The 23,231-nt window shown below is 40.3% G+C and overlaps 1 protein-coding gene across 3 annotated transcripts; it reads left to right on the top strand.

The window, feature by feature from the left end:
• Positions 1-9,052: 9,052 nt before the first annotated feature.
• On the top strand, positions 9,053-22,603 carry LOC142979382 (uncharacterized). Of its 3 annotated transcripts, none has more exons than XM_076124256.1 (3): positions 11,496-11,615; positions 19,926-20,142; positions 21,758-22,603. In XM_076124256.1, exons 1-3 carry the CDS (start codon positions 11,511-11,513, stop codon positions 21,994-21,996), a joined length of 561 nt encoding a protein of 186 aa, XP_075980371.1. In that variant the 5' UTR covers positions 11,496-11,510; the 3' UTR covers positions 21,997-22,603. The 3 variants fall into 3 exon arrangements, with proteins under 3 accessions (XP_075980370.1, XP_075980371.1, XP_075980372.1); XM_076124257.1 differs by lacking the exon at positions 11,496-11,615 and adding an exon at positions 13,527-13,601; XM_076124255.1 differs by lacking the exon at positions 21,758-22,603 and having other exon boundaries at positions 9,053-11,615; positions 19,926-20,059.
• Positions 22,604-23,231: the final 628 nt, after the last annotated feature.

Below are 23,231 nucleotides of genomic sequence, written 5' to 3'. Positions count from 1 at the left end.
TTCGTAGTACCTCCTGAACATGTTCCAGCTCCTTCCCAACATGTTCAGGGTCACAGAGGTCATGAGCTCTGTTCTTCAGTGACGTCATAACGGACTGCAAGTGACGGGGATGGTGATGTGATGTAGCGTGCAGGTATCTATCTGTGTGTGTCGGTTTCCGGTAAACACAGTGTGATAAGGATCCATCGGGTTTCGCGGCAACCCTCACATCTAGGAATGACAACGACCTGTCCGTCTCCATTTCGTAGGTGAACCTCATCTTAGGGTGAATGGAGTTTAGGTGTTCTAGATATTGATCTACTTCCTGTTGACCTCCTTGGATAATGCAGAAGATGTCGTCCACATATCTTTTCCAAAGCCGTATGGTTTTTGGTCCGAGTGCCAATGCTTTCTCCTCAAAGTGCTCCATCCAGAGATTAGCCAGTGCAGGGGCAACGGGGCTGCCCATTGCGACGCCATCAATCTGAAGGTAATGTTGGCCTTGGAAAAGGAAGTAGTTGCCGTCCAAACAGTTTTTAAGAAGATCAATATAGTTAAACGGCATCTCGTTGTCCTCTAGCTTGGTCTTTACCACGTCCAAACACTCCTTAATTGGAACATTGGTGAAGAGCGACTCGACGTCAAAACTCACCATGACATCGCCCGATTCCAATCTAAGGTCCTTAATAATCTGGACGAAGTGCCGCGAATCTTTCACAAAAGACGGTGTATTTCCCACAAGTGGCTGCAATACTGACGCAACGTACTTTGCAAGGTCGTAAGTAGGAGAGGCGATTTGACTCACGATAGGCCGCAGTGGTACGTTGGACTTGTGTATTTTGGGCAGGCCATATAATTTCGGTGGTTGGTGCGACTTCGGTTTATACAGTCTTTCGTACTCGTCTTCCGTGAAAAGGTCCTTGTTGTCCTGTATCAGCGTCCGTATTCGTCGTGTTACTCTAGTCGTAGGGTTATATGATACCGGTTTATATACCTTGTTATCACATAACAAATCCCGAACTTTCTGTTGGTAATCAGTTGTATTCATCACTACAGTGGCGTTTCCCTTGTCGGCCTTAAGCACTAATATATCCCGGTTATCCCGAATAAGTTTCAGTGCTTGACGCTCTTCTGCAGTGGTATTACTCGCTGGAACCTTCGATTTTCGTAATATAACCGCAACGTCCTGTCGCAGGGTATCGGCGTCGCCGGGCGGTATTTTATTACGAGCAATCGTTTCCTCGACGCTACTGATTACACTTTCGAACGGAATTCGCTTAGGCGTTAGTGCGAAGTTCATGCCTTTGGCCAAGATATTCATCGTAGGTTGGTCTAAACTCACATTTGAAAGGTTTACGACGGTTTTAGTCAGTGGATCGGGTACAGCCGGTGACGTATTTTTCTCGACATACCTTCGGTTGTACTCCTTCGAGAACTTACGCTCATGGGTTTCACTACACAACTCGAAGGTCCGAGAAGCCTGAAGATACGTTACCCGATCACACAAGTCGTAATCTTCGCGTGATAAACTAACACTACACTTCACATGTAACACGTATAACTCGCTATGAATACGGTTAAGCTCACTGTGTTTGTTCCGTATTAATTGTCTCAGAAGCCGTTCACTCGCGTTATTTAGAATATTACGGGAATGCGCAATGTCACTACGCGGTTTGATACGTACACACGTAGGTAATAAGTTCCAATCGCGACACTTAGTTAAAAATATCAACGATGTTTCCACTCGCGCACGTTTCCGACGTAAATATTCTAGGTCACGTATTTGTTTTGCAATGTCCGACCCGTAGCGGTTTGCAATCATAACTTTTAAACTCTCGCGTTGCATGTTTAATGTATAATAGAATACGGGAATTAACGCGAACACGCATTTTACCTTAAAATGCCTAACGTTTCGGCGCAGGTTGCACTCGCCGTGGTCCCAGGCAGACTGGAGCAGCGATGACAGGACTTCGTGTATATGAGGCGGACGAATGTCCATCCACCCTCATATTTTGATTTTTCCTACCGCCAACACACACTACACTAACCGTGTCCCTATTCTGTGAGCTAACCGATTGCGAAACATAGCGAGGTTTTGTAACAGTAATCACTGGATTCCACGTCGCGGATAATTTGAAGCCGTCTTCCCGATTGAAATTTGGATGTTTCTTGATTTCGATCGCTTCACGAACAATCCTCGAGTAGAAATGTCGTTCAGTGGAGAGGACTTGAGGGCGATGGAATTCAATCCAGTGATTAGTTCCTGCTTCGAGTAGATGTTCCGCAATGGCTGACTTGCTGATTTGACGGTTCTTAACAGCGGCGATATGTTCCTTGACCCTTTCAGCTATCGACCGCTTAGTCTGGCCTATGTAGGAACTACCGCAGCTGCAGTTGATCTTGTAGACACCTGGTGTTTGAAACGGTAGTACATCCTTCGGTGTGCCCACCATGCTGCTGACTTTTGCCCCCGGCGTGAATACTGTGCTGATGCTGTATTGTTTCAATACATTCCCTATCTTATCAGTCACTCCTCTGACGTAGGGCAAGTAGGCGGGCTGTCTGTTGACCTCCGGATGTTTACTCCGTTTCGTGATCCTGTTCCTTCGTCGACTTACGTGGTATCCGTTCATTCGTAGTACCTCCTGAACATGTTCCAGCTCCTTCCCAACATGTTCAGGGTCACAGAGGTCATGAGCTCTGTTCTTCAGTGACGTCATAACGGACTGCAAGTGACGGGGATGGTGATGTGATGTAGCGTGCAGGTATCTATCTGTGTGTGTCGGTTTCCGGTAAACACAGTGTGATAAGGATCCATCGGGTTTCGCGGCAACCCTCACATCTAGGAATGACAACGACCTGTCCGTCTCCATTTCGTAGGTGAACCTCATCTTAGGGTGAATGGAGTTTAGGTGTTCTAGATATTGATCTACTTCCTGTTGACCTCCTTGGATAATGCAGAAGATGTCGTCCACATATCTTTTCCAAAGCCGTATGGTTTTTGGTCCGAGTGCCAATGCTTTCTCCTCAAAGTGCTCCATCCAGAGATTAGCCAGTGCAGGGGCAACGGGGCTGCCCATTGCGACGCCATCAATCTGAAGGTAATGTTGGCCTTGGAAAAGGAAGTAGTTGCCGTCCAAACAGTTTTTAAGAAGATCAATATAGTTAAACGGCATCTCGTTGTCCTCTAGCTTGGTCTTTACCACGTCCAAACACTCCTTAATTGGAACATTGGTGAAGAGCGACTCGACGTCAAAACTCACCATGACATCGCCCGATTCCAATCTAAGGTCCTTAATAATCTGGACGAAGTGCCGCGAATCTTTCACAAAAGACGGTGTATTTCCCACAAGTGGCTGCAATACTGACATATCGCCGCTGTTAAGAACCGTCAAATCAGCAAGTCAGCCATTGCGGAACATCTACTCGAAGCAGGAACTAATCACTGGATTGAATTCCATCGCCCTCAAGTCCTCTCCACTGAACGACATTTCTACTCGAGGATTGTTCGTGAAGCGATCGAAATCAAGAAACATCCAAATTTCAATCGGGAAGACGGCTTCAAATTATCCGCGACGTGGAATCCAGTGATTACTGTTACAAAACCTCGCTATGTTTCGCAATCGGTTAGCTCACAGAATAGGGACACGGTTAGTGTAGTGTGTGTTGGCGGTAGGAAAAATCAAAATATGAGGGTGGATGGACATTCGTCCGCCTCATATACACGAAGTCCTGTCATCGCTGCTCCAGTCTGCCTGGGACCACGGCGAGTGCAACCTGCGCCGAAACGTTAGGCATTTTAAGGTAAAATGCGTGTTCGCGTTAATTCCCGTATTCTATTATACATTAAACATGCAACGCGAGAGTTTAAAAGTTATGATTGCAAACCGCTACGGGTCGGACATTGCAAAACAAATACGTGACCTAGAATATTTACGTCGGAAACGTGCGCGAGTGGAAACATCGTTGATATTTTTAACTAAGTGTCGCGATTGGAACTTATTACCTACGTGTGTACGTATCAAACCGCGTAGTGACATTGCGCATTCCCGTAATATTCTAAATAACGCGAGTGAACGGCTTCTGAGACAATTAATACGGAACAAACACAGTGAGCTTAACCGTATTCATAGCGAGTTATACGTGTTACATGTGAAGTGTAGTGTTAGTTTATCACGCGAAGATTACGACTTGTGTGATCGGGTAACGTATCTTCAGGCTTCTCGGACCTTCGAGTTGTGTAGTGAAACCCATGAGCGTAAGTTCTCGAAGGAGTACAACCGAAGGTATGTCGAGAAAAATACGTCACCGGCTGTACCCGATCCACTGACTAAAACCGTCGTAAACCTTTCAAATGTGAGTTTAGACCAACCTACGATGAATATCTTGGCCAAAGGCATGAACTTCGCACTAACGCCTAAGCGAATTCCGTTCGAAAGTGTAATCAGTAGCGTCGAGGAAACGATTGCTCGTAATAAAATACCGCCCGGCGACGCCGATACCCTGCGACAGGACGTTGCGGTTATATTACGAAAATCGAAGGTTCCAGCGAGTAATACCACTGCAGAAGAGCGTCAAGCACTGAAACTTATTCGGGATAACCGGGATATATTAGTGCTTAAGGCCGACAAGGGAAACGCCACTGTAGTGATGAATACAACTGATTACCAACAGAAAGTTCGGGATTTGTTATGTGATAACAAGGTATATAAACCGGTATCATATAACCCTACGACTAGAGTAACACGACGAATACGGACGCTGATACAGGACAACAAGGACCTTTTCACGGAAGACGAGTACGAAAGACTGTATAAACCGAAGTCGCACCAACCACCGAAATTATATGGCCTGCCCAAAATACACAAGTCCAACGTACCACTGCGGCCTATCGTGAGTCAAATCGCCTCTCCTACTTACGACCTTGCAAAGTACGTTGCGTCAGTATTGCAGCCACTTGTGGGAAATACACCGTCTTTTGTGAAAGATTCGCGGCACTTCGTCCAGATTATTAAGGACCTTAGATTGGAATCGGGCGATGTCATGGTGAGTTTTGACGTCGAGTCGCTCTTCACCAATGTTCCAATTAAGGAGTGTTTGGACGTGGTAAAGACCAAGCTAGAGGACAACGAGATGCCGTTTAACTATATTGATCTTCTTAAAAACTGTTTGGACGGCAACTACTTCCTTTTCCAAGGCCAACATTACCTTCAGATTGATGGCGTCGCAATGGGCAGCCCCGTTGCCCCTGCACTGGCTAATCTCTGGATGGAGCACTTTGAGGAGAAAGCATTGGCACTCGGACCAAAAACCATACGGCTTTGGAAAAGATATGTGGACGACATCTTCTGCATTATCCAAGGAGGTCAACAGGAAGTAGATCAATATCTAGAACACCTAAACTCCATTCACCCTAAGATGAGGTTCACCTACGAAATGGAGACGGACAGGTCGTTGTCATTCCTAGATGTGAGGGTTGCCGCGAAACCCGATGGATCCTTATCACACTGTGTTTACCGGAAACCGACACACACAGATAGATACCTGCACGCTACATCACATCACCATCCCCGTCACTTGCAGTCCGTTATGACGTCACTGAAGAACAGAGCTCATGACCTCTGTGACCCTGAACATGTTGGGAAGGAGCTGGAACATGTTCAGGAGGTACTACGAATGAACGGATACCACGTAAGTCGACGAAGGAACAGGATCACGAAACGGAGTAAACATCCGGAGGTCAACAGACAGCCCGCCTACTTGCCCTACGTCAGAGGAGTGACTGATAAGATAGGGAATGTATTGAAACAATACAGCATCAGCACAGTATTCACGCCGGGGGCAAAAGTCAGCAGCATGGTGGGCACACCGAAGGATGTACTACCGTTTCAAACACCAGGTGTCTACAAGATCAACTGCAGCTGCGGTAGTTCCTACATAGGCCAGACTAAGCGGTCGATAGCTGAAAGGGTCAAGGAACATATCGCCGCTGTTAAGAACCGTCAAATCAGCAAGTCAGCCATTGCGGAACATCTACTCGAAGCAGGAACTAATCACTGGATTGAATTCCATCGCCCTCAAGTCCTCTCCACTGAACGACATTTCTACTCGAGGATTGTTCGTGAAGCGATCGAAATCAAGAAACATCCAAATTTCAATCGGGAAGACGGCTTCAAATTATCCGCGACGTGGAATCCAGTGATTACTGTTACAAAACCTCGCTATGTTTCGCAATCGGTTAGCTCACAGAATAGGGACACGGTTAGTGTAGTGTGTGTTGGCGGTAGGAAAAATCAAAATATGAGGGTGGATGGACATTCGTCCGCCTCATATACACGAAGTCCTGTCATCGCTGCTCCAGTCTGCCTGGGACCACGGCGAGTGCAACCTGCGCCGAAACGTTAGGCATTTTAAGGTAAAATGCGTGTTCGCGTTAATTCCCGTATTCTATTATACATTAAACATGCAACGCGAGAGTTTAAAAGTTATGATTGCAAACCGCTACGGGTCGGACATTGCAAAACAAATACGTGACCTAGAATATTTACGTCGGAAACGTGCGCGAGTGGAAACATCGTTGATATTTTTAACTAAGTGTCGCGATTGGAACTTATTACCTACGTGTGTACGTATCAAACCGCGTAGTGACATTGCGCATTCCCGTAATATTCTAAATAACGCGAGTGAACGGCTTCTGAGACAATTAATACGGAACAAACACAGTGAGCTTAACCGTATTCATAGCGAGTTATACGTGTTACATGTGAAGTGTAGTGTTAGTTTATCACGCGAAGATTACGACTTGTGTGATCGGGTAACGTATCTTCAGGCTTCTCGGACCTTCGAGTTGTGTAGTGAAACCCATGAGCGTAAGTTCTCGAAGGAGTACAACCGAAGGTATGTCGAGAAAAATACGTCACCGGCTGTACCCGATCCACTGACTAAAACCGTCGTAAACCTTTCAAATGTGAGTTTAGACCAACCTACGATGAATATCTTGGCCAAAGGCATGAACTTCGCACTAACGCCTAAGCGAATTCCGTTCGAAAGTGTAATCAGTAGCGTCGAGGAAACGATTGCTCGTAATAAAATACCGCCCGGCGACGCCGATACCCTGCGACAGGACGTTGCGGTTATATTACGAAAATCGAAGGTTCCAGCGAGTAATACCACTGCAGAAGAGCGTCAAGCACTGAAACTTATTCGGGATAACCGGGATATATTAGTGCTTAAGGCCGACAAGGGAAACGCCACTGTAGTGATGAATACAACTGATTACCAACAGAAAGTTCGGGATTTGTTATGTGATAACAAGGTATATAAACCGGTATCATATAACCCTACGACTAGAGTAACACGACGAATACGGACGCTGATACAGGACAACAAGGACCTTTTCACGGAAGACGAGTACGAAAGACTGTATAAACCGAAGTCGCACCAACCACCGAAATTATATGGCCTGCCCAAAATACACAAGTCCAACGTACCACTGCGGCCTATCGTGAGTCAAATCGCCTCTCCTACTTACGACCTTGCAAAGTACGTTGCGTCAGTATTGCAGCCACTTGTGGGAAATACACCGTCTTTTGTGAAAGATTCGCGGCACTTCGTCCAGATTATTAAGGACCTTAGATTGGAATCGGGCGATGTCATGGTGAGTTTTGACGTCGAGTCGCTCTTCACCAATGTTCCAATTAAGGAGTGTTTGGACGTGGTAAAGACCAAGCTAGAGGACAACGAGATGCCGTTTAACTATATTGATCTTCTTAAAAACTGTTTGGACGGCAACTACTTCCTTTTCCAAGGCCAACATTACCTTCAGATTGATGGCGTCGCAATGGGCAGCCCCGTTGCCCCTGCACTGGCTAATCTCTGGATGGAGCACTTTGAGGAGAAAGCATTGGCACTCGGACCAAAAACCATACGGCTTTGGAAAAGATATGTGGACGACATCTTCTGCATTATCCAAGGAGGTCAACAGGAAGTAGATCAATATCTAGAACACCTAAACTCCATTCACCCTAAGATGAGGTTCACCTACGAAATGGAGACGGACAGGTCGTTGTCATTCCTAGATGTGAGGGTTGCCGCGAAACCCGATGGATCCTTATCACACTGTGTTTACCGGAAACCGACACACACAGATAGATACCTGCACGCTACATCACATCACCATCCCCGTCACTTGCAGTCCGTTATGACGTCACTGAAGAACAGAGCTCATGACCTCTGTGACCCTGAACATGTTGGGAAGGAGCTGGAACATGTTCAGGAGGTACTACGAATGAACGGATACCACGTAAGTCGACGAAGGAACAGGATCACGAAACGGAGTAAACATCCGGAGGTCAACAGACAGCCCGCCTACTTGCCCTACGTCAGAGGAGTGACTGATAAGATAGGGAATGTATTGAAACAATACAGCATCAGCACAGTATTCACGCCGGGGGCAAAAGTCAGCAGCATGGTGGGCACACCGAAGGATGTACTACCGTTTCAAACACCAGGTGTCTACAAGATCAACTGCAGCTGCGGTAGTTCCTACATAGGCCAGACTAAGCGGTCGATAGCTGAAAGGGTCAAGGAACATATCGCCGCTGTTAAGAACCGTCAAATCAGCAAGTCAGCCATTGCGGAACATCTACTCGAAGCAGGAACTAATCACTGGATTGAATTCCATCGCCCTCAAGTCCTCTCCACTGAACGACATTTCTACTCGAGGATTGTTCGTGAAGCGATCGAAATCAAGAAACATCCAAATTTCAATCGGGAAGACGGCTTCAAATTATCCGCGACGTGGAATCCAGTGATTACTGTTACAAAACCTCGCTATGTTTCGCAATCGGTTAGCTCACAGAATAGGGACACGGTTAGTGTAGTGTGTGTTGGCGGTAGGAAAAATCAAAATATGAGGGTGGATGGACATTCGTCCGCCTCATATACACGAAGTCCTGTCATCGCTGCTCCAGTCTGCCTGGGACCACGGCGAGTGCAACCTGCGCCGAAACGTTAGGCATTTTAAGGTAAAATGCGTTTCGCGTTAATTCCCGTATTCTATTATACATTAAACATGCAACGCGAGAGTTTAAAAGTTATGATTGCAAACCGCTACGGGTCGGACATTGCAAAACAAATACGTGACCTAGAATATTTACGTCGGAAACGTGCGCGAGTGGAAACATCGTTGATATTTTTAACTAAGTGTCGCGATTGGAACTTATTACCTACGTGTGTACGTATCAAACCGCGTAGTGACATTGCGCATTCCCGTAATATTCTAAATAACGCGAGTGAACGGCTTCTGAGACAATTAATACGGAACAAACACAGTGAGCTTAACCGTATTCATAGCGAGTTATACGTGTTACATGTGAAGTGTAGTGTTAGTTTATCACGCGAAGATTACGACTTGTGTGATCGGGTAACGTATCTTCAGGCTTCTCGGACCTTCGAGTTGTGTAGTGAAACCCATGAGCGTAAGTTCTCGAAGGAGTACAACCGAAGGTATGTCGAGAAAAATACGTCACCGGCTGTACCCGATCCACTGACTAAAACCGTCGTAAACCTTTCAAATGTGAGTTTAGACCAACCTACGATGAATATCTTGGCCAAAGGCATGAACTTCGCACTAACGCCTAAGCGAATTCCGTTCGAAAGTGTAATCAGTAGCGTCGAGGAAACGATTGCTCGTAATAAAATACCGCCCGGCGACGCCGATACCCTGCGACAGGACGTTGCGGTTATATTACGAAAATCGAAGGTTCCAGCGAGTAATACCACTGCAGAAGAGCGTCAAGCACTGAAACTTATTCGGGATAACCGGGATATATTAGTGCTTAAGGCCGACAAGGGAAACGCCACTGTAGTGATGAATACAACTGATTACCAACAGAAAGTTCGGGATTTGTTATGTGATAACAAGGTATATAAACCGGTATCATATAACCCTACGACTAGAGTAACACGACGAATACGGACGCTGATACAGGACAACAAGGACCTTTTCACGGAAGACGAGTACGAAAGACTGTATAAACCGAAGTCGCACCAACCACCGAAATTATATGGCCTGCCCAAAATACACAAGTCCAACGTACCACTGCGGCCTATCGTGAGTCAAATCGCCTCTCCTACTTACGACCTTGCAAAGTACGTTGCGTCAGTATTGCAGCCACTTGTGGGAAATACACCGTCTTTTGTGAAAGATTCGCGGCACTTCGTCCAGATTATTAAGGACCTTAGATTGGAATCGGGCGATGTCATGGTGAGTTTTGACGTCGAGTCGCTCTTCACCAATGTTCCAATTAAGGAGTGTTTGGACGTGGTAAAGACCAAGCTAGAGGACAACGAGATGCCGTTTAACTATATTGATCTTCTTAAAAACTGTTTGGACGGCAACTACTTCCTTTTCCAAGGCCAACATTACCTTCAGATTGATGGCGTCGCAATGGGCAGCCCCGTTGCCCCTGCACTGGCTAATCTCTGGATGGAGCACTTTGAGGAGAAAGCATTGGCACTCGGACCAAAAACCATACGGCTTTGGAAAAGATATGTGGACGACATCTTCTGCATTATCCAAGGAGGTCAACAGGAAGTAGATCAATATCTAGAACACCTAAACTCCATTCACCCTAAGATGAGGTTCACCTACGAAATGGAGACGGACAGGTCGTTGTCATTCCTAGATGTGAGGGTTGCCGCGAAACCCGATGGATCCTTATCACACTGTGTTTACCGGAAACCGACACACACAGATAGATACCTGCACGCTACATCACATCACCATCCCCGTCACTTGCAGTCCGTTATGACGTCACTGAAGAACAGAGCTCATGACCTCTGTGACCCTGAACATGTTGGGAAGGAGCTGGAACATGTTCAGGAGGTACTACGAATGAACGGATACCACGTAAGTCGACGAAGGAACAGGATCACGAAACGGAGTAAACATCCGGAGGTCAACAGACAGCCCGCCTACTTGCCCTACGTCAGAGGAGTGACTGATAAGATAGGGAATGTATTGAAACAATACAGCATCAGCACAGTATTCACGCCGGGGGCAAAAGTCAGCAGCATGGTGGGCACACCGAAGGATGTACTACCGTTTCAAACACCAGGTGTCTACAAGATCAACTGCAGCTGCGGTAGTTCCTACATAGGCCAGACTAAGCGGTCGATAGCTGAAAGGGTCAAGGAACATATCGCCGCTGTTAAGAACCGTCAAATCAGCAAGTCAGCCATTGCGGAACATCTACTCGAAGCAGGAACTAATCACTGGATTGAATTCCATCGCCCTCAAGTCCTCTCCACTGAACGACATTTCTACTCGAGGATTGTTCGTGAAGCGATCGAAATCAAGAAACATCCAAATTTCAATCGGGAAGACGGCTTCAAATTATCCGCGACGTGGAATCCAGTGATTACTGTTACAAAACCTCGCTATGTTTCGCAATCGGTTAGCTCACAGAATAGGGACACGGTTAGTGTAGTGTGTGTTGGCGGTAGGAAAAATCAAAATATGAGGGTGGATGGACATTCGTCCGCCTCATATACACGAAGTCCTGTCATCGCTGCTCCAGTCTGCCTGGGACCACGGCGAGTGCAACCTGCGCCGAAACGTTAGGCATTTTAAGGTAAAATGCGTGTTCGCGTTAATTCCCGTATTCTATTATTCAATTATTATTTATCAATTGTCGCATCACACACGAAAAGAGCCAAAGTAAAGCAAAAGCCACAAATTCTTGTATTGTGGACTGCCTCACAAGTCTCGAAGGGACATGCTTCTAAACGACTGTTTTTTTTGGCCCGTGGTCAGTTTATGCTCAGCTTCTCTAGCGCTGAACCCACCTTTATACCTCAATCTGCTCGAGCATATTACCTTGATTTGCTGGACGTTACGGCGCAGGTCAAAGTGCATCTTTGCTCCAATCATCATAAAATTTTTGTTCATAACTAAATCGATAATTAACTAAGTATAATTCTAGGCGTTAACTTAGCCTTTCATTCATAAGCTTGGCTGTGGCACAGCCACGTATTTTGACAACTTCAAAACGAAACGTTCTTTTTATTTTCATTTAGCATGACATTTATATGAACGAACTTTAAGCCAGACGCAAAAAATGATCTATTCATAATTCCGGCACCCAAATGTCACAAAAATACCTATAGACCTTTCGTCAGACATAAGTATAGTATTATGTATTCTGAATGTAATAAAATCCACTGCTGGGTAAGACCTTCTCCCAGAATAAGAGACAGGTTGGGCCTCGACTCCACGCTGACCAAGTGCTGGTTGGTTATTTTTTGGCTAATTGTTAGTGATCAACCTAGTGTCAAAGTCGTTCAAGCCGCCCGAAAGGCCTCTGACGTGGCTTTACGACAGTTATCTTAGTAGTCAACAGTCGGGACCGACTTTTTACGTGCCCTCCGAAACACGGAGACGCTCAGCTCACATACCATTAAACGGTCACCCATATATAGAATGATCGCGCCAACGGTTGCTTAACAGACCGACAGACCGTTTACCGACCGATGTTAACATAGGTCTAACTGGCTATGGGCGCCTAAAACATGACGACATTGCATTTATTCAATAACTGACTAAAGAACTCTCAGGCATGCTAGGCTTTATCACAATGTTTTCCTTTACTGTTGGATCCAGTGTTCTTGATTGCTACGAACATAACTTCGAAAAGTCATTGATTGATTGGATTGAATATTGGTGTGAAACCTAGACCACTTGCGTGGAAGCCGAATTTTTAGACCACTATCGACTTATTTCAGCGCTAATATAATTATATCTTAAACAAGTAGATATTTATCACTAATGATGACTTTATCCACTAGCTAAAAGAGCCAAATTGTCCTTAAATAGAAATAGGAATCGGGAAACTTAGAATGTTATATTAAAAAGATTGTTGTAATATAAAAGAATCACGTTCTTGTAATAGTCTTTTCGGTCGGAGAACAATGATTTTAGAGAAATGGAAATATTTCCGGCACGATGTTTTCTTTTGTTTTTACTGAACGTAGACCCTTTTGTTATTATGCGATAGTTACATAATCATCGTCATCTTAAACTTCTTGTAGAAATGCAGTCAACTGCTTACAGTTCTAAAAAATTGTAGATTCAAGGCCTTACCGCTCCTGGAATAAACTTGTACCTAGAAGTGAGACAAAAATGCATTACTCAAAATTTTCCTTCTTTAACTATCGGGACATTATAAGGCTGTAGACATATTTTTTTAATAGGATTAAACATCGAAACGGTAGAAAATGCATCATTTTGAATGCCACCACATGACGTGATATGTATCATATGTAAATCGCTTCAAAAACACGTATAACGGGTACGAACGTCATATGGCAAGCGGGATCCAAGGACTCAGTCCTTTACAATTTCTCTGTACCTTGTACCCAGGGGTGATCAGTCTCTTTGTTTACCTTTAAAGGCGTAAGAGTTATGGCCGCCGTAAAAAAGTGGATCACGTTCGACCGGACTCGAGTAGAAAGTGAAACCGTACTGTGTATGTAGTATAAAAATTGTAGCAAGTTGTGCGGCCATTTCAGTCGTTCGCGCGCGTCGTCGCGTCACTCCCGCCAACACACAACACAGAATGGTCAGTCCACAATTTCGTTTAGTGTTTGTTTCTTGTAGATAATCACGTAATATCTATTATATAGTGTATTTATTTTTAGTGATAATATGGTGTATTTATTTAGTGTTTAGTGAAAGTATGTTTCTTAATTAATATTTATGAATTAATCGTAGTTTTAAGTTATGCTACTAACTATATTTTTTATTTAGTTTTTCCACAATAATATCTTTTTTATACACCTTTATCATACACACAAAACATTGTCGGATTATTAACTAAGTACTTATCTTAAAAATTTGAATATTTTATTCGTTGTACAAAATGTCATTATTTAAAAGTTTACGAGTTTGTTTGAATTCTAAATAAAACAAAGAATATTAAGTATAGTCAAGAAAATAAAATAAATTCGGCAAACATACACCAATCTTTTCAAATATAAGATTTTCTTTGTAAAATAATCTGGCTGTCGAAAATTATTAGAGCAGCAACTGACCGAAATATTCAAGGCAATATGGCTTTTGTTTCAATTTACTTTAAATTACAAATTACATTTGTTTTAACGTTCGTTTGTGTGATATTAGCTGCTTTCTTTTCAACAACAAAACATTTGTATTTTGCACTCAGACAACGGACTTCTGAAATAATCTTTTACTACAATTTAAATCATAATTATATTTGTTTCTATAATGAGTTACTCAAATACAATTATGCACTACCTAGTACCTAATCTATTTCTAAAAAAATCCTTACCGTTAACCCTTACTACTAATTAGGTATTTTATATTTACGAAAAAACATTCTATTGTATATGAATTCTCTTTATCCTTCCAAAAAATTCAACCGATTAGTCGAACATTATGTACAATTAAACCATCAATCATACTAACAATAGACAATCAAAAGTGATCAAAATTAATGAACCATCACATAAATATAGTAGTCGCTATAAATTATAAGTACTGCTTCGATTATAATAGTAAAATCTTCATAGTTCAGTGCACAAGTAATTTTGCTATACGTAAATGTTTTATATAAAATTATATATTATCTATTCGTCATTTTGATTATGTAGTAGTCTGTAATAAAATAATAAAGTATGCATAAAAAGTATTCATCTCGCCTTGATTGCATGGCAACTAGCAAAAAAAGAAAAAATAAATTGTCCCCTGGAGAAATTACTATAACAGTTTAATAAGGTCTATATAAAATTATATGCATCTGATTGTATGTATCTTGGCTACTAAAATATCTAAAAATAATAAATAGAGTGACTAAGAAAGACATTTTTTCACTTAAAAAAACATTCGACCAAAAATATATAGCAAGTTTTTTAATGCGTAACATTGCATTTGCATTGTAACCATTGTCATTCCAATTTTATGATCGAATGCATATTTTATAAAAAAAGTACCTTTTATAATATCTGTTTATTGTCAATTATTCATTATCATAAAAAATAATAACAATAACTTAGTTTTTAATGTTCAACCTTGAGGAACATGTTAGGTGGCCAGTAGAAACGATATTTGTCATATAATACCGCAAAAAGTAAATGGCATTGAAAACCCTTTCACCCGCGGAAGTATTGAAGGCAATCGGGACCGAGTGGAGTTCGTATCATTCAGCCGGTACATGATAACAAAATATTCCAATACCATTTATCCAAACAATGAAATGGTTATTTAGGAAACCTTGCTGAATTTTCCTTTATGGTATAAGTCCTAGCGCGGAAATAAAAGTACCTACGATTTAAATATGGATGGACATTTTAATAACTCTTAAGAAAGAACTGTATCATTAAATAAATGTCTCAGAGAATATGCAGAATATTGTATTTGTTATATAATTTGAATAAACTGTATAAAATTGCAAAATTATATAGCATCATTATATTCCGAAAATGCATAATTATTGCATAACAATTATTTCGCTTTATATAAAATTCGCAATCTTACTTAATATAATATAACGTTTAACAGTCGTTAAACTTTTAATTAAGCCTTTGAATATTTAATTTTAAATGCATTCACTTTCAAAACACCGTTACTTTCCCACGCTGACAAAAAAAAACTAATATTAAAAATGTTGTCCAACTGTCATTGTTATATAAAAACCGTAAAAAATATAATGAGAGTGGTAAACAAGACGAGAAATCGATTCTTTTTCCGGTAAAAAAGAAAGGAAAAAGTAGGTTTTCTTTTAATCGATTTTATCGATACAAATGGTTGTGTAATTGATCACAGTTGGTTCGTAAGGCCATGAAATCGTATTTACTCTACTTTCTAAACGTAATGTCGGACGTAACCGTGTTGCCATTAGGTTAATAAAGATTGAACTTAGTATTCGTGTGCATGCGTTACTAATGTTATATTCGATTTATTAGTTCCGATCATTGATCAAAGAAAAAACAGTGTTAACTTTTTAATAGTCTACGACTCAGACCAGTGTTCGAAAGTTGAATGCAACAACTTTATGACAAAAGCATATAACTAAGTACTTGGCCATTTGAAGGTTGATACCTACTATTATCTTAGCATAACTGGATTAGTATGACTAAGTCTCACACTGAATAAAATTAGTGTTCACTTCACAAAGAGGTCGCCTTGACATGCACACAAGTTCGAAACTAAATCTATTTAAAGTTTCGAAAGTCGTTTAGCGGATTATAAATCCTTCATTTTAAATCTGAACTGACAAAAAATGACTAGCTCTACCGCATATCCATTACAGCTATTGCTCTCACAAAAACTGGTCTTATTTGACAACAAATCAAGCTTGAACGGTTGTTACGTAAAGTCATTTCGCTTTCAGACAGCCGTTTGAAAGTGATTCGTGACGTGTTAATAAGAACTAACTGCTGTACTTAGACAGGGTATGCTATAGTACTTAGATATTCATCTATTGGAAACTACCTATGACTTTCGTTGTTCGTTTCGGCTCGTTCGCATGATAACTGGAAAATAAATTAGCCTTTAACCCCTGAGCTTCAATTATCTCTGTGAAAAATTGCATTAAAATTTCAATAGTTTATCCAAAGATATCCCCATCTCATAGAAAACGGTCTTTTTCTATGTCCTAGATAGAAAAAACTTTCTCAATTATAATATTAAGTACGGCTTATTAAAAGTACGGACATGACGCAATGGTCGTGTACAAATAAACTCTTTGGTGTTAGTCCAATCTGATAAAGAGACAGATTGTAATGCCGTTGCATTCTTTGATGGACTCATTGATAAGGTCTGTTGCTGAAACAGCTGTGTGGGCTACGCAATAGTGTGATGTTAATTATTCGTGTTACATTTTACAGGCACTACACTGAATACAGCTAAGTTTTGTTTTAAAATATTTATATAGGCCTTAATCCCGTAAGAATAAGAATATTAGATAGATATTAAAGAACGCGTAACTAGAATGCCAACATCCTAATTGCGATACTTCTTCCGTTTCTTTACTTTGATAATTTCTAAAAACTTTTAAAAGTTTACACGATTGAAAACAAGGATATGATTAGTTTATCTCATTTTGGTCTCAACTCTACAACTCTATGCTTCACCATAAAGCAGCTTAGCGTGTACCGTAACTTTTTTATAGGTCAACCGGTCAGGCAAAGGTAAGAGAATGACACTGAAGTAACACAATGCATTCAGCCTTGTCAACACGGTTACCATGTCCACAAATACGGAGCAAGCATTGTTATCTCGATGTGTGAAATTCTTTGACTATGAAACGTAGATTCTCAAGATTTTATAACACATTGTTTCAAATATTTGAGGTGTCAAAATATACGACCATTTATAGTTGCATGGTCTTGAGATCGAAGAACAATAAGACTTTGTTTTATATATCAACTTGAATAGTTTCTAGTTCCAAAAGATAGAAAGATAATAAATTATGATCCAAACATAAACAGTGAAAGTCTTAATATAATTACGGTTGCACTTTCACTGTACAATTCCTTTCAAGACCGATATCAGTACCAATAAACCAGTTCTTTTAATCGTATCATGTGTCAGGCCTCTTAACCATATTATTACCAAAAAAGGCTATCTTTTTAAATCGTTAAGATTAACATTTTCGTTGGCATTTACCGGTAGAATTTAAAATGAGGTTTTATTGTAACAGCGGTTACTGAGGTCAATATAATGAGATATTTCAAGGTTTAAATCGAAAGTTGTGCGGACGTAATTTTCCACCTACTGTACAGGTATTTAATTTGAAACGCCCACAGCAACCTACACAATATAGATCTATTGGTTTTATGTTACAACACCATAAACAACGTTCCGATAGAAATAGAGAACTGACTTGTGAAATGAACGGAACATATGAATGAAATCATTCATCAATCTTTGTAAGCGTATGAATGAATTGATGAGTTGCTCGTTGTTATTACTTGTTATCCAACTGAATGCTTGTAAAACGATGTTTAGATTTATGCGGTAAAATGCTTTTTAATTGGTTACATAGTGCAGTTATTAGAAATGTTTGTTCACGTTTTCATCATTAATTTTGTAATCATAATAAAACTTACGCTTATAGTAATCTATTATCAAGTACGCTTTATACGCTATGAAAAAGTTCATCAAAAATTGCAACGTTGTATAAATAAATATTTCACAAAATCTCACGAGCCTCTGTCATTAACTAATTAGCTACTTCGTTAATGTTGATGTATTATCTTATGAAAGGAAAATAATATGCGCAAAGATACGCAAACAATGCATGACAAAGAGCAGGCATTTTAAAAACTTAAAGTTCTTACAACATATTATTCTCAGCGCGTTAAATATTGCGATACAAAAAGCGTTCGATGTAATCTTTTTCTCACTAATTGTTCATAAAGTTTCGCCATGAAAACTTTAGTGTTAAACAATGAATTTCTTCGGTCCACCGCGCGTGTCTCTAGTTATGCAACAACGCCCGAGCTCCAATTACTACTGTTGCGCAAACGCTGACAAAACGTGGCTAACTTACTGCCGAGTAGCGCCGAGTTCCCTTATTGCAAAGATACTGTGTCGTTTGTGAAGCAATGAAGTCTAAACTTACATATTTGTAATATATCGTGATCGCTTTATGTGTTGAAATGTTTTCGTTGCTTGGATTCCGTTCCGTTAAATTCCTTTTACAGCTTATGGTTGGGTCATACAAACACGCAACTTAAACTAACTATTGGTCACTATAAAAGAATTTTAATTTCTTAATTATAACAAACCCCTCACCAAAGATGAAATATAACTATGTGAGTGAAATGTAACTCAGAAAGCACTCATATTATCTTCATGTTAAATTACAAAGCAAAATACTTTATACATTTATATTTTAAAACCAGTAGTTTCTCCAATTAACCGACATAACCTTTAGACGCAAACAACTTCCTTTACAACATTAAAATTGTATCCGCACCAATCAAAAACATTCCTCCACTTACAGCGTGGAACGGAACACAATAATGGCGCCAATATCATTTAAAAGATTCGTAATCGTTATTCAAAAGGTAATCGCTTTGAGTGAAAGCAAAACACTTTGAACAAGACAAACATTTACAGTAGCAAGTAAAAGTATCAAACAAAACTTGCATGACAAATATTACCTAACAGTCGGCAAATGATAGTGTTAGCCACGACGTATTACGTGGCACAACTAACTGCGTTATAATCGCTCTTACTCACAGTCATGCAATCATAAATATCTTACAAAATAGACACATCTTAATGTCTTTATTCAAAACATTGTTATTTACAAGACGACTTGTTTATTCAAACACCTCATTAGTAGGTTTTAAATATAGCTATCTTGTAGGTGGTCAGCGATGACAGGAAGCCCCAAATATTATTTTTAAATGTAGATAAAGATCATTCAGTTTCATTTCACAAGTTTCGATGAGCTATTTCTGTTTTGAACACACCTGCCAGGAGACCACCCGCTGTGAGAAAGCATTACGCAATACTTTAGACATTTATAGAACTTTATTGTATACGTAAAGCATGGTAAATACAATGTCCACAAACATAAGCACGCTCACGTTAGGCTGTATAGAACTTACTACAAACAATTACTGATTTGCTCCAGCTAATTTAGACTCAGATTAACATCCTAACATCATTAAAACAAATTGATCATTATCACATTTTTTATAACGACATAAACATCATCACTTTGAGACAAACCTTGTTTTGTTTTGCCGTTCCAAAATCCGTACTTATACGACCATCAATAAGTTTCTGCCGCTCTAAAATCTGTATTTAGACTACCATCAATATTATTATTCCCCTTAAATATTTTATAAAATTTAGTTCTCACGTTTTTAAATCTATGTTCCATATTAACTTTTCCTTTCTCTTGCAGCACGTGATAATCCTGACAACGTTAGCAGCCGTGGCGTCCGCGATGCCGTCATACATCGCGGTGCCGGCGGACCAGATCGCCTTCGTGGACCTGACAGCACTGCGAGCACGCAGGGTGCCGCGGCAGACCCTCGCGCCACCCCCGCTCCCGCAGCTACCACAAGCGTTGTACCAACAGGATTATCACCCCATACAACTGCAGCCGTATCAGCAGCAACGTAAGATACTTTTATCTAAGAACTTAGATTTTTAGTGGTACATGTCTTTGCAAGTAGGGAAGAAAAAACTATTGTTAGCGATTGTAAATCTGTCGTAAATTATGTGGCTAACTTTCTTGTTCAAATGTTACTTTTTCAACATTTTCGTCTTTACAAAAGGCACTTCTTCGTCACCGGCAATTACTTCAGTAGAGACATAGATTTTTAGCTTAGCAACGATACAACATTTCTCACATATCAACAAACTAAATCTCCACATTACCATTCATGTCTCAACTACTTTCGTCACCACAGTTGCGAAATGTCAAGCTGTAACGAGCCGGTAATGTCGATTCTTACGGACATCAATCAAGATTGTTCTGACCCCATCACTTTCACCGCAGAACAAAGGATCAGCTTGCTTTCTACTCAACCGTTGTTTGTTATAACTTGTTTTACATTCAATGGAATCGTGTCCGTTTGTCCGTTCACTAAGAACAAAGACAGGCATGTGCTCGAACCACACTTTCATCCATTGTTGAAATGCTTTGAGGATTTACGTAATTAGCCTGAAAAAGCTTCAGTGCCGTACTTTCTTTAGATTATACAAACTAGTTTGCTTGGCTTCACTGGCACCTGGCTGGTTAGTGTATAATTTAAACTGAATAATTTAGTTGATTTACTTAATTTAAATCATTTTTTATATTTTTATGTTATTTCTTGTCGGACGGATATCCGTATTTTTACTTAAAGACAGTCTCTAGATAATTGCAAAACAAATAAAGAGACTTCATTCAGCTACATAAAACAACAAGTGCAATATAAATTCATGTTTGGCGATACAGCGGCGCCATAAAGTTGAGTAACATAAATCCAATTTGGTATAAAATATCTAGCGAGAACACTATGAGGTAACGTGTAACAACTTTCGATTTACGACGCGAAATGTTTACTTATGATAATGCGCTTGATTTATGTGTTCTAGAGCAGTGGGTTAGTAACTTAGTCATAAATCATGCGAGTAGTGACCGGGGTGCGTCAACATGTTGCAAGTCTTGCAACTATCCTGTAATACGAGTGTTGCTCAATTAAGTCCGCCCGGTCACGCACGCTTAAGCCGCTGATTGAGCCAGTTTATGCATGCTAAAAAAACGATTACTATTCATTTCGTAAAGCATTATGCATACGTTTCCTTAGCTCAATTTGGAAACGTTTTAAAAAGTTGCACTCATATTATTATCTAGGCTGATAAATATATAAAGCCTTGAATTTAAAGATCATTTTATTTTTGTTAATTGTATCCTTAACGTATGGTCATTTGTGATATATAATTTATTGAGATCGAATGCTAAAATTTGCATTTTAATTAACGTCAAATGTCACGAATTATACTTTATTATTTAGTTCGTTATTATGCTGTCGGTTCCGGATTATGAAATAAATCTAACAACTTGGTTCAAAATGGTTTCCACTATTACAACCCCAAATTGCGTGTCGATGTTGTAACACATAATGTACCAGATGGATCTTAAATTGCTGCGAATGTCGGAACAGGGCCGATTTCCATGGCCAATTATGTTCCAATTTGATAGCAAATTATTCTTCGAATTTCATAGGAGTTTATCTTTGATTACAGCGATCGCCCTGGCCCCTCCCCAAGAAAATGAAGCACCGGCCAGACTAGTAAGAGTCCAGAATCAACCACAAGATGTGGCAGGAGCAGCTACTCTGGGTGCAAGCTCGCAATACGCGGAGAGGCCTCCAGACTTCGGTGAATACGTGGACTTCGGAGCCCACACCGGCGACAACGGTGCCTTTGGCTGGTATGCTGACTTCCCCGTCAATAACCATGACGATTCTGGTTACAGGAAATAGGTAATATGGGCGAGCACAAAATAATGGAAGTTAAAACCCACTCGTGATTACAAATTAATTTATTTTGATAGTTAATTTTAGGCTTTACGTCTATGACATTCTTTCGAGTGGGTCGACTTACCATTTTAATTCAATGCTCTTGCTCTCACTGCCAATAAGAGGCTCAATGTTGCACTTATCTTGCCAAGCACTTGTTATTCAAATATTACCAAAGACAGTATTATTTTCAAGTGATATTTTTAGCTTAGGTTCGTAGCTGGATAACCGCACATTTGTTAAAAACGGTTCATTCCGCTAAACTTTTATTTCTATGCACTGTATACGAAGTTAGTTCCTTTCTTTATGTTTAAGAGTTAAAGTTACAAAGTACACTGTGATACGTACTGAGGTAGTTCTAAATCATTCTTGCTTCTTTCTTCTTTTCATTACTTTCGCACGCTCTTATGCTTAAGCACTTCTTTCACGCTTATCTTTATCAAACGTACACAAATATACAAAGTATATATGTACAAGTTCATAAATACTCTTTCTCTGTCACCATTCATTTGTTTCTTTCTATGCTATACTGTACTTGCTTCTTTTGTTTTAAATATAAGTTGTTATGTTACTTATCGTTTCATTTCATTTTCACCATTACTTTCATGCATTATTCTTTCAATACAACTTTCTCCTTACCTCTTTCTACTTCTATAACATCTAAAACTTCACTGTTATAATCGTTTTCATGATCATCACATACATAAAATATTATATCAATCAGCATTATCATATACTTGTAACATTAATCGATATAAAATGTTTCACAAATCCTTGCATACTTCTTCATTTCCATATCATGTCGTCATGATTATCAGTATTCATCAGCCTTTCTCCCAACTATGTTGGAGTCGGCTTCCAGTCTCACCAGACGCAGGCTGGATACCAGTATTTTACATGGAGCGACTATCTATCGCACCTCCACAACCCAGTTACCTGGGTTACAACACGATACCCGTTGGTAAGACTGGTTGTCAGACTTCCATATATCATGTCATTAATATTTCTTCAATACATAATATCATGACATCAATTTTATACTTAGGACGACATCTTGACATTTATTTCTTTTTCTATAGCTACTTTTTTTCTATTTCAATCTTTACCTTACTCTCGTACTTTATGTACCTAGTATGTTATTCAAATTTTAGTCATAAAAGCTCTTCCCTTTTATTTTATAATCTGTTTCTTATGCTTTT

This window comes from Anticarsia gemmatalis, chromosome 16, assembly GCF_050436995.1.
Source record: "Anticarsia gemmatalis isolate Benzon Research Colony breed Stoneville strain chromosome 16, ilAntGemm2 primary, whole genome shotgun sequence".
In the NCBI taxonomy this organism is placed as follows: domain Eukaryota; kingdom Metazoa; phylum Arthropoda; class Insecta; order Lepidoptera; family Erebidae; genus Anticarsia; species Anticarsia gemmatalis.
The sequence above is the reverse complement of the archived record's forward strand: the minus strand, read 5'-3'. Positions and strand labels throughout refer to the sequence as shown.

What these genes read in the sequence shown, in the direction of transcription:
- LOC142979382 (XM_076124255.1), top strand. Translation starts at nt 9,053, where the DNA reads ATGCAACGCGAGAGTTTAAAAGTTATGATTGCAAACCGCTACGGGTCG.